This window comes from Urocitellus parryii, chromosome 3 (genome assembly GCF_045843805.1).
Source record: "Urocitellus parryii isolate mUroPar1 chromosome 3, mUroPar1.hap1, whole genome shotgun sequence".
Classification (NCBI taxonomy): Eukaryota; Metazoa; Chordata; class Mammalia; order Rodentia; family Sciuridae; genus Urocitellus; species Urocitellus parryii.
This window is the reverse complement of record NC_135533.1, coordinates 24,641,950-24,654,906: the sequence shown is the minus strand read 5'-3', so window position 1 is coordinate 24,654,906 and position 12,957 is coordinate 24,641,950. Positions and strand designations below refer to the sequence as shown.

The following is a 12,957-nucleotide window of genomic DNA, read 5'->3' as shown; positions in this document are numbered from 1 at the left end:
ACAGGAGTCCTTTGTCTGTGGACCAGGGCCCTCACAAGTGTGTGATGTGACAGGTCCTGAAGGATGTTCCTTGTCACAGGCACATTGTTCTCTGCCTCCTGCATTTCCCAGATTCTGCCTCATCTCCAGGAAACTCCACTGGGCCAGCTTTGGTGCTTCTCCCAGTGTCTGTGGGGAAAAAAACCTGCTGTGAGATGTCTGGCAGGCTTTTAGCCAGATGGTGCTGCTCCCAGGGTTCCTAGTTTGGTCTAACCTGGATAACACTGGACCAGTCTGGGGAAGTCCTATGCCAATGACTTCATGTAATAATGTATCTTGTGTTTCTTTTCTCCTATGGTGTTGACTCTTTATTTGAATAAAAGCTGGAAAAATCTAGAGCAAAATGTCAACAAAAAAGTCTTTAATAATGTCATTATTTATTGAGGTGTGTGAAATCTTAGAATGGGAATCTTAGACTGTTTATGAAAGAAGAAGACAGATCCTAAGTTAAATCATTGCAAACCAAGGTCAGCACCTTTGAGGTGGTGCATCAGAGATGAGACTCTTGGAGTCCTATAGAAGGGCTGAAGAAAGAGTGCAGGTGGAAATGGTATGTGTGGATATGGTAGATTTTCTAAGTCAGACTGTGAGAGATTCTCTAATCCAGTGGGGGCTCCGAAGAGGGACAAAGGCAGATAGCGAAAGTGGTGGTTGCTGCACCAATCAGTTCTCATAATATTGAAAGTCAACCCCATCTGATCCTAATTCTCAGGTTACAATTTATTGAATATTTATTAAAAATGGGCTTTATACGAAGAGCTCTATATATGTTTGCTCATTTCATGCTCTCAGTAGCCCTGCTGAGTTACGCCTGTTGGAAGAGATCAAATATCTTTCCCAAAGTCGCAAATCAAACTTCAAATCAATTTTCCTAACTGATCTTCTTCAATTCTTGTCCACCTATAGTCTTTATTATTCTCAAAATCAGTATACTAATCTCTTAAAAATACAAATCAGATCATGCTAACTCCTATTTAAAACTCTCTAATGGCTTCTAATCGCATTGGAATAAAATTCAATCTTACCCTGTCTGTAAAACCCTGCAGGATCTGATGACCTCTATAATCTTGTCCTTTACTATACTCTCCTATGTCATGCTGCTCTGGTCTCATGGGTCTTTTTGTAACTCTTAGACCACTCTAGTCTGGTTCCCACAGATGTGGCTTCTTCCTGTACATATTCAACTCTCAGATGTAGTACCTTTACTGAGAGGCCTTTCCTGACATCTGAATTAATTCATGACATTTCTCAGCCCTTAATGTTGCTTTCCTGTTTCTTTGTTGATTAATGGTTTATCTTCCCTAATAAAACAAAAGCTACTTAGGGGCCTGGACTACCTCTGTGAATTTGCCCTGAAGCAGATGGGCAAGCTTGCAGGTCTGTGGGAGGCCAGGGCTTGTTCATTACTGTGTGAGGTCAGGGCCTGCTCCTATTATCTCTGTGATGTCAGAGACTGTTCATAACCTCCTCTAAGTTGGTGATCTGTGATTTCTAGAGTTCTAGCACATTAATATAGACTAAGAACATTTCTATAAAATAGATGCATTTTCCTTTTCAACATTAAAAGCCACAATCAAACTTCATTTTATTTGAAGGTAGGAAGACAAAGGTGAGGAGGTTTGCTTGTGTTTTTCTTTCTAGAAGCATATTTGCATTTTCCTTTCTCCAAAAAGTATCAACTACATGATGCTTTATGAGGGAAACAGTGCCATTTACTTCTCCTTGAACTGAAGTTCTTTTTTCTTCTGGTGATTCCTGAGACTTTGTTTGAAACTCTGGGAATAAAGGAAGCCTTGAGGATGCAGGATGCTAATTAAGGTTCTTCCTAATTGCTTCATTGTGCATTAAGATGAAGTGATTACATTGTGAAGTGATTATATTGTTCTCACTATGCAAGGTCTGTCCATCAAACTCTCTCTCTTATTGAGTTTTATATATACTGAAAAGCGACATTTATACTCTAGCCACAGACACTCTTGCCTTAAACACTACACACAAAATATTTCTTAAAATTTTTACATTAAAATTTACAGTAAAATCTGCTTTTCAGCATACATTGCTGTAATTTGTAGAATGTTATTACTAATCCAGAAAACCTCTTCTGTTTGTTTGAACCCTTATAATTAAAAATATTTCTAATGTGTCTGAACAAGGATTGCCTTTGGGGAGTTTGAAGGTGAATTTTTCCTCTAATTTCATGCTTTCTGTATTTTTAGGTTCTTCTAAAATGAGTGTACATTATTGTTTAAATCTGTAAAAGAAGCTTATAAAAAAATTAAATCTGCAAATTTTCTTCCTAAGTAGCTTTTGGTAAACATACTTCAGTCTTTGCCTTACTGAAAGAATATTTTTGATTTTATTTTAAATAAGATTTTGTTCTTAAGAATATGTTATTAACTTTTTTCTTTGAATAGCTTTTTGTACCAGCCTTCAAAAACTGACTTAATGTCTTGTGAAATATTTGCTGTTATCTTTTAAGTTAGATAATTGGTGTAGGATTCAGTGAGGAATAAGTGGGACTTCATGTTTACAACGTTTCAGTTGTAAATCACTGTAAATTAATGCATTGCCTTTTTTAGAATCAGCTGACCAGTAAAAAGGTCAGCGAGAGGAAGAACATCTTAAATAGTTGAGTGACTATCTTAGTGACCTATTATATTTGAGTTTGAGGAATTGAGAGACCCTCTCATCTACTCCCTCACTTTACAGATGAAGAAAAGGAGATGGGGTGGCTCAAGGTCCCATGGTGACAAAGACTGAAATCTGATTTAGTATACCAGTGTTTCTTGCATTTTCCACATCCCTTTACCCAGACTCCAAAAGGTAGCAAAGGATGTCCACGCCCTAATTAAATAGCTTTTCAAGAAGTAACATGTAATTAGAACATAACCAAATGATAGAAACTCTCTGGAAAAAACTGGCCATATGTGCCATGTTCCTTAAAAAAACAGTGTATTCCCTTTGACCCAGTAATCTCATTTTTAAGAACTTTTCCTAAGAAAACCATTCAATATGGGCAAGTGTTTAGGTACAAGGACATTTATCACAACAGTTTTAATAACAAAACAATTGAAAACATTGTACAACAATAAAAGAATGCCTGACAGGAATATTAAGTGGCCATTAAAATCCCATTATTAATGTATATTTAATGACCCTGGAAAATATTCTTAATATTTGTTAAGGCAAAAAATAATGGTGTAAAAAATAATAATGGTGAATAAGCAAGTCTAGAATTCAATCCCTAATTTGTTAAAGATGCATATGCTTAAGGGGAAAAATTACAATACATAAGCTAATGTGTAAAATACACCAATATGTAACTTTTTAATACATTCCTTGACTTTTCAACATTTTCTGAAAATTCTTGAGTTGTTACAAAGAGAAAAATATAAATGTACATTTATATTTTTAAAATATTTAAAGTATATAAAATAACTGTGAACTTAAATGTGACCATCATAAAAGAAAGAGTCCTACAAGAGGTGTGAAATACCAAGTTCTTGGGTTAATTTTGTAAAACTGTGTAATGCTGTGTGGCTTTAGGCAAGTGCCTTAGTCACTTTAAAGTCTTGGCTTCTCTTTCTATAAAGAAGGTAAGATTGAATCAGTTTCTGTCTCTTCCAAATCTGAAACTTTTGTATAAATTACTCAGTATCCTTTTCCATAAAAAGATGTTTATAGGTAAACACTAAATGATAAAAAATAATATAGTATCATAAAATTAATTTTATTAACCTGCTTTATAGAATTCAAATTAATTGCCCCTGTTTGCCCTTGTACCTCTTAATGATGGGTGATATCTGTTACAGATCGCTACTGAAGCAATAGAAAACTTCCGCACTGTTGTTTCTTTGACTCAGGAGCAGAAGTTTGAGAATATGTATGCACAGAGTTTGCATATACCATACAGGTAATAACCACTGAAGGGTTGGAGGGATGTGTGAGGAGCATTTAATCATCAGATTTGTTTTCACAAAGTATTTCTTTGGCCAGAAGGTTGGCCTCAAGTAGAGAAAGTACCAGAAAGGAAGCACCTGTATCCAGGAGGTAATGATCAGAAACAAATTAAGGCAGGGGCATCCCTTCGGTAGAACCTCTCAGGGTGGTATTTAACAGATGTGAGGGGAGAGTAACAGGGCATTGAGGAATGGCTCTCTGATGCCCAGTTAGACGATGACCCTATTATTGCTTTGTTGGGGATGAAAGCGCTTTAGGTCACATGAAATTCAAAGTGTCTATGGGACACCAAGGAGTGGTGCTTCCTGAGTATATTTTTCATTCCTTTCTTTATTTCTCCCCTAATGGAAGCCTTCTGTCCCTCCTTTAACATGGGCATTCCAGAAAAGGCCCAACCTCTCTGAGTCTCAGTTTTTTTCTCTACTAAGAGGAGAGAGAGCTGGATTGTATTGATAGGTTTTCAAACTTTTTTGTTTTTCAGACCCTTTGTCTCTGAAAAGGTTTGTGTGTTTTCTTTCAGAAGTGGAAGCTAAAGAGAGTGTGGGGGAAGCACTAATAAAAAAGAAAGGTGATCTCATGAAAATAGAAAGGAGACCAATAAAGTCTCCAATATGACAAAGATAAAAGCAAAATTGATCATGGTTGAAAAAGGAGTTAGGAAGCCCAGAGGACTGCCCACTCACCAACCTGCTCCTACCCACACCTCTACATCACCCAGTTCTGTGTCACTCAGAAAAATCCTAGAATGTTAATTCCCTTGTAAAATCTTCTCTAACACCCCCAGAGTAAAGTGATGCTTCTTTCTTCCCATATTATTCATAAGGTACCTCTATTACATAAGTACTTATCTAGCTCAACTCCTAGGTCCCCAAAGGCAGTGCCATGCCTATGCCTCTGTGTTACCCAACTCCTAGGTCCCCAAAGGCAGTGCCATGCCTCTGTGTTACCCAGCCTGGTTCCTGCAGCTTATAGATGTTGGGTAAATATGTGTGGAATGAATATTCACTATAGAGGACACATTGGTTCTGTGTCCAGTAGTTAAAATAGGGAGAGGGAACTTTCAACTGAGTCCCTAGCAGGCTTTTCACAGAGTTCATAGGCTTAGTTTATTTTTACTTCAACATATTGAGGTGTAGTTAAACCTTCCATAAAGATGAAGACATTGACAGAATGGCAGCCATCAAGAATACAAACAATAATAAATGCTGGAGAGAATGTGGAGGAAAAGGAACACTTTTACACTGTTTGTGGGATTGTAAATTAGTACAATCATTATGGAAATTGGTATGAAGGCTGGTCAAAAGATTAGGCATAGAACCACAATGTGACTTTGCTATTCCACTCCAAGGTATTTATCCTAAAGATTAAAGTCATCATACTATAGTGAAACATGCTTACGTGTTCATAGCAGCACAATTCATAATTGCCAAACTATGGAACCTGCCTGGGTGTCCATCAACAAAGACAATGTGATACACACACACACACACACACACACACACACACACACACACCATGGAGTTTTACTCAGTCATAAAGAAAAAAATTATAAATTAAATCATGCAGAAAAACAGACGGAATTTGAGATTATATTAAGCAAAACAAGCCAAACTCAGAAGGTCAAGGGTCTTTTATTTTCTCTCATTGTAGAAGCTAGAGAAGAAAAAGGAAAAGAAAGATGGTGAGCTTAAGGGAATCTTCATGAAAATCAAAGGGGGATTAGTGGAATACAGGAAGGGGACCAGGGGATGAGAGTTAGGAAGGGGGTGGGGAAGTGCTGGGGAATAATACTGGCCAAATCATATTGTTATATTGTGTGTGTATGCAAATGTAACAACAAATCCCACTGTTACGTAAAACTGTACCACCAATACAATTTAAAAAATAATAAAAATAACTGCACCAATAAAATAATGTGAGGGAAGAAAAAAAGATGAAGACCCTGAGACTTAGAGATAAGTTAGTTTCCTAAACTCATGCAACTAGCAAGTAAAATGAGGATCAAACTTAATTATTTTGAAATTAAATCCATTTTTATTCGTCACCCCATTGCCCACCCATCAAAAATTATATTTTAAGGTCTGAAATGAAAGTCAATTAAGTTTTCAAATATCTCCTTTTCAGAAACTCTTTGAGGAAAGCACACATCTTTGGAATCACATTTTCCTTCACCCAGGCAATGATGTATTTTTCCTATGCTGCTTGTTTCCGGTTTGGTGCCTTCTTGGTAGAAAGGGGAGACATGGAATTTGAAAATGTTCTGTTGTAAGTATTGAGCTAATATTGGAAGTTTAACTCTGCAGGTAAATCTGGGGTAAACATACTTTGTGTCTAGGCAGAAAGCTCTATGGTGAACCTGCAGGAAACCTTTTGGTGATTGAGAAAGTGGCCTTTTGCCTCAGAGTCTCCTCCATGTGTTCCTTTGAAGAACCTGGTTTTATTAGGAATTTTTCTTCCCAGTGCTGACACACATAGCCTGACCTTTCTGAATCTGTGATGTGGTAGAGTGAATCAATGCAGAAGTCTCAAGAAGGCCTTGGTTTGGGCAGAAACTTAACCCTGTGCAAGGTTCCTTTTAAACAGTTTTCCAAAAGAGCAGCTCATGAATGAAAGTACTCAAACTTGGGAGATTCCAGGATAAATTTGCATTTAAATTTCCACTTTCTAATCTGTATGTCCGACAAATGATATGCAGGTGCTATTTGTATTTGTAACCTAAAAATCAAAATCGGATATCATTGGTATTGGGGATTCTTTCTGAGCTTCTAGACTGGTGAAGCTAAGACACTGCCCTTTAACAGCACACATAATTAATAGTAATGAAGTTTTACGTTGAACATAGAATACATCAGCCTGATAATATAATGTGTTATTATAGCATTTCTGTCCTATTTAGGCATTGACTTGTTTATGTATTATAGTTAATTCAGAATGAGCTTAACAGAACATTTAAAATTTCCATTTTCTAATATGTATGCCTGACAAATGATATGCAGGTGCTGTTTGCCTTTGGATCAGATAATTATTCGATTATATTGCTTTACTCTGAGCCTTTGAATTGGTTAAAGTTCCTGACACTTGGGCATTTAAGTTTGAAAAACCAATTTTCCAAGTAAGTAAATGAAAGGGGAGATCTTGCTAAAAACCAGCCCATTTGGAAAAGATCCTACAGGTTTCAGTGATAGCAAGGACAAAATTAATCATCTGTGTGATTTATTTGGGCTACTTTTAAAAAGACACATTGATGAACATTTCCAGAGGAGAGCAGTAAAAGGAGTTATCAAAGAAGTGAAGGACCTTTTCAAAACTATTTTAAATGCTGTGTTGTGGAAAAGAAAGTAAATTTTCCTGCAGTTTTAAAAAAAATTTTAAACAATAGACTTAATCAAACATACTACTTCCTAAAATAGAGGATGGAAGCCAATTTAGGGGAAATAGTCAGGCACAAACAGTGAGAACCAAATTCAATGCCTCTAAGGTCATTCCAACCTCACGTGGCTGCGATTCCCATGTCACACATTAGGAAGCAGATGTATCGTGAAAGCAGCATGATTTCAGGTATATGAGGACCTTTTTCTTTGTTTCATAGCTCACAGGTTTTCTAAGAATCTGATGTCCTTTCAGCAATACTAACTACATTCCTTGTCGATTGCCACAATAATGCTATGTAACAACTAGCCTCTAAACCCCAGTGACATAGAATGACATTTATATTGCCCGTAAATCTGGGGGTCAGTTCGGCTGATTTGGGTTGGGTATAGTGGATTTTATCTGGGCTCACTCATCTCTCTGCAACAAGCAATGAGAGAGAGAGAGAACACAAACATGAGAACAAAGTACCAAGGCCCCGAGGCACAGGCCTGGTACTGTCAACAATGACTTCCACCATCCTGTGGCCAAAGTACATCACAAGGCCAACCCAGATTCAGAGAGTAGGAAAACAAATCCACTTCTTAAATGGAAGTGCGGCTTAGGTCACACTATAAGAAGATAAAGAGAGAGAGAGAGAGAGAGAGAGATATGATAAAAAGGACTGTTTCGCAATCACTCACGCTGACATGAACTTATAAGTGTTTGTTTTATTTTTTAACTTCTGTTTCATAATTATTTGAGTTGGCACTCCCTGGTCAGAGAGGGGCAGTTTACTAGCATTGCAGCCTTCCCCATGTGACATGTTCTGCCTTTTGTTCTCCAGGGTATTTTCAGCTATTGTCTTTGGTGCCATGGCTGTTGGGCAGGTCAGTTCATTTGCTCCTGACTATACCAAAGCCAAAGTGTCAGCATCCCATATCATCATGATCATTGAGAAAATCCCAGCGATTGACAGCTATAGCACGGAAGGCCTAAAGCCAGTGAGTTTGCTCTTTCAAATATACAATTTGTTCCTAACTCCTGAATGAAAATATCCAGAGGAAATTTAATAAAATTTGGGCTTTTTTGTATGCTAGTGATAATACAAGGTTTTATAGATCATTGGTTTATTTTAATAAATGCTAATAATAAATCTTAACATTTATTTGTTAATAAATCTTAACAAATTACAGGGAGATGAGAATATTGCCCACTTTATAAGCAAATCCTACTAATGAGGTGGGTTTTTTTTATATACACATTATTTGGGGGAACAGATTTGAGTTACACATTTGTGTCATACATTTGTATTGTGTTAACAATTCCTGCTATACAAGCCTTGACTCTTTTAAATTTTATTTATTAAATTCTAGCAGTTTGAGATGAAGCTTAACTGTCATAGTTGTTCACTCTTTTCTGACACCTGGTGATAGAGGAAGTTAGTTTTACCCTGTGTTTTTATGACTGAGGCCATCAAATTTACTGTTGTTCTTCCCATTTTAGCCTATGTTGGAAGGAAATGTGACATTTGATGAAGTCATGTTCAACTATCCCACGAGACCAAACATCCCAGTTCTCCAGGGGCTGAGCCTCCAGGTAAAGAAGGGCGAGACACTGGCCCTGGTGGGCAGCAGTGGCTGTGGGAAGAGCACGGTTGTCCAGCTTCTCGAGCGGTTCTACGACCCCTTGGCCGGGACAGTGGTAAGCACACTTTCATATTCAGCTGATTTCTGATTTTTCATTTTCTCAGTGACTGGGTGTATTTCATTCTTGATGACAAACCAAGGGGTTTCAAACCTTTAAACAATAGCTCTTCTTAAATAAAGTGTGACAGCCTAGGTTGGGGTCCAAGCTGGGTCAGGTGCCCTGCCACCTTCTTTAGCCTCCCTCTCAACACTGCCTCTCTACCCTGCTTTCTGAGCTGCCTTCTCACTACCCATATCCCTTGCTATGATGAGATTTCAGCTGATGTGAGAAGAGCCAGCAAAAAAGTGAAATATCCATAGAGTCAAAGGGGGGACACTAGGAGAGGCAAGTGAGATGAAAGCCAAGGATAGTCTTGTTTCAAGCAGGAGAATATGGTCAGCAAGGACAGAAGCTATGCAGAGACTGGATAAGATGAGGACTGAGAAGACATGATAGGATCTGGCAATTAATGAGCTATTTCTGACATTTTATGCTTGCACTTAAGTGGGGATAATAGAAAACAGGTAAGCATGACTGAAGGATGGTTAGGAGGAGAAAGAGAGATTTCAGTGTAAACTATTAAAAAGATCAAAGATGAAAGACAGACAAATTAGAACAATAACCTGAATGGGCAGAGTCCAAGGAACACATTTGGGAGTGAGAATCTGGAACATTTTTATGGCCAAAAGATGAGATAATACTACTGGGGTAAAGAGGACATTGAAACATCTTCCAAGACAAAAAATAGACTACTATTGGCACATTTGGAGAGTGGATAAAGAATATGGAGGAATGACCTTTTGTTTTCTGAACTAAAAAGATGAGTGAAGAGTCAGAATTATTCATTTAGTAAAACTGAGTGCCTCTACGGGTGCTGGGTATGAGATAGGAATCTGAAGAGAGTAGTGAATTTAAATGACTAAAATCAGGGCAGAAAAAGAGCCAGATTGGGAGGAAACAGAATGTAGAGCAAAAAAATTTTATTATGTAGGCATATAGTTATGGGTTGTACTCAGAGGTAATGTTCAAAATTTTTAATAACTCATGTTGTGTGGGCACAGACCAATAGTCAGACTGATGTCCACCAATGCCATATTGACCCCATTGCATTAATGACTGAAATGAATTTCAGCCTGTATCCAGGGCCCTTTTTTACTTCCCCATAGCAATCAATCACTCAGAAATATTTTTTTTTACTGTATTTAAAGATAGCTATGGCTTTACTCAGTCTCTTTTTTAATAGATATCAAGACTTTGTTTCTAATTTTTACTTTTCTGTTTTCTGTGAATTCTGATTTTGTGTTTCAATTTTGTGACTAAAGTTTGAACAGAGGATTCTAAATGAAGTCATCACTGACATTTTGAAGCACTAGGGAGAAAATGTTAGTTCTCAGTCTCTGATTAAGATCCTTATAGATGGTTATTAAACAGCATGTTAAACATTGTGTTCTAATAATTATAGGACAGTGTTTGCCCTCAAAGACTTTAACTGAGATGGGTCATATGCTTCCATGCATTATATTTAAAAAGAAGTTAGGCCTAGGCCTGTTTTTAAGGGAAAAATAGGATTTGCATATAGGTGAGCACTCAAGGTAGTATTCAGAGGAAGGCATAATGGAAGCTCTGCTTGGTAAGTGATTTGATCTCAGTGAAAATAGAGGCATGTTCTGCTGAAATAGGGAATTCAGTAAGAGTATGATTCTCAAGCTTTTCTGATTATGTATGAAGGATTTTAAAAGTTGTACAGCCAGCATACTCATAAACACTTTCCAGTGGAAAAAACACTTGGTGGTAATAAAATGTTGGAGTTGAAAAAATAGTCAACAGTAAAATAATTACACAAGAAGAGAATAAATTAATTATTATTTTACAAGTGCATAAACATAAGCACAGCATAACTTAAAGTGGGCAATATTAGTTATAGTTTAGTGTAGAAAGCAAAAATCGCTCTAGGTATTTCAAGGAGATAAGTATTTAATAAAGGGAATTAGGTGCTTACTCCTTGGAAGGGCTGAAAAAGTGAAAATAGAATAAGCTACTCCCAGGCTTCCAAATCACAGCACTACAGCTGTGATCCTATGACCAGGAAGTTGCAGAAAGTTATGCTAATGCCATAGCTATTCCATACCTAAAGACACAAGACTTGAGTCTGGCTGTTACAAAAACTTCCATCTGCCCTAACCCATGTGTTAGTTTGTCCCTGCTGCTAATGGAGAGTAAGCTCTGCCTCCCAAATTTTACACAGTGAATCTCACTGATAGACCCAACTCATTTCCAGAATCCAGGAAGCCTGGGAAAGAGATTTTAGCCTTCTAGTCCCTTGATATATGGACAGGCTGACACAGAAGAACGTGGAAATGGATGCTGAGTGCATAGGACAATAATCATCTCAAGAGAGCACTGAAAACAAAGAGTCCTCATTTATTGCAAGGATGTCCATTATCTGCTCCATTACATTTGTACTAGAGCCTTAAAATACTGCCAAGTGATGCACAGCAGCCAGACTTCTTAGAAGAAGTGCCCTCAATAAACTCAAGTAAATATGCCAAGCTTTCTTTATAAATATCAATTAGTAGCCCTTAATAATTTGGCAGGAAGATTAGTATCATTTAGTTCTTATTGCTGTGTACAAATGACTCTGCAGATTTTAGCATTGCTTAATCATAAGCATTGAAAAAAGGAGTTAAACCAGAGGACCTGAAAATGAGAAATTCCCATGACCATCAGCAGGCCTTCTATCATACTTTGAGAAACCTTGACCTGGAATGGTGGTTCTCAAACCTTGGTGTGTATTAGAATGGCCTAGAGAGCTAGTAAAGAACACAGCCACACAGGATCAGTCAAGTAGGCCAGGGTGACTGTTTTTATACTCAGGTGATTCTATAGTTTGAGAACTGCTGAACTGGTAAATCTGAAGGAAGGTTTAGGCTGAATTGTCCAGAATCTTTAAAAATCACGCAACGAAATTGTTAAGAGGAGAGGACCCAAGTTTGTGAGACCCGAAAGTTACACAATTCTAAGAATTCTATTAAAGAAAACAAAATTTCAAATCCAAAAATAAAGTTCCAAAATAAATATGTACTTCAAATGAAAAAGAAGTTCAACAAAATCTCAGTACTGGAGCCATAAAGATTTGGGGCCCTTTCTTTTTAGACAATTTGCCATAAATGCTTATAGTGAAGAGCTTCCTGACATGCTGGCCTCCCTCCCATGAGAACACTGTCCAGGTACCAGGCTTAGCATGCGTTTAAGGGGACTTTATGAGCTTGAGCCCTCTCCAAACATGCCTTTCTCCCCTCTCTGGTCCATCCCATGCACCATGGTGAGGGTCCTCCATCCCCTCTAGGATACAGCTAGAAGCCCCTCATCATTGTTCGGTTATAACCCAGGAGGTACCTGGGCCAAGATGGAGGCATTCTCTTTTAAGAGAGGACAGAAAATAATCTTTAATTATGAGACATTTGTTACCAAATCCATCCCATAGTGTTTAAATCCAATTAAATCCAACCCAGATGCCCTTAATTACTACTTGGACCGAGTGACCTTTTCGAAGTCACTTAATTTTTGCTCATTTTCTTGTCTATAAGATACAGATTAAAATCATAGCTACCTCCTGAAAGGAGTTGTGCATATTAAATGAGAATGTATGAAACATGCTTGTCATAGAATTTACAATATTATCTGTGCTTGATTTTAAAATTTATTATTATTTCAGAGTACATATGCATAAAAAAGTATGTATTTCACATTTGAACTTTGCACTAATAAAAGCAAATGGTACGTTTGATAATTTCCAATAGAGGTAGCTAGTCATTGTAATTTGGCCTCACGTTATTTCTTGCCAATGTTTCCTTTCTTGGTTATGCTTTTGTTTAAGCCAAAGTCCTTTAAGCAGTTTTTAACAAATTCCCTAGAGTTCCT

General features: G+C 37.4%; 1 protein-coding gene across 1 annotated transcript in view; it reads left to right on the top strand.

The window, feature by feature from the left end:
• Abcb1 (ATP binding cassette subfamily B member 1) overlaps positions 1-12,957 on the top strand; it is an 82,758-nt gene that overhangs the window by 63,236 nt on the left and 6,565 nt on the right. Inside the window, exons 20-23 of the mRNA XM_077796691.1 lie at positions 3,852-3,952; positions 6,124-6,264; positions 8,195-8,351; positions 8,854-9,053. Of these exons, the coding sequence (XP_077652817.1) occupies positions 3,852-3,952; positions 6,124-6,264; positions 8,195-8,351; positions 8,854-9,053 (599 nt within the window). The remainder of the gene's footprint in view (positions 1-3,851; positions 3,953-6,123; positions 6,265-8,194; positions 8,352-8,853; positions 9,054-12,957) is intronic.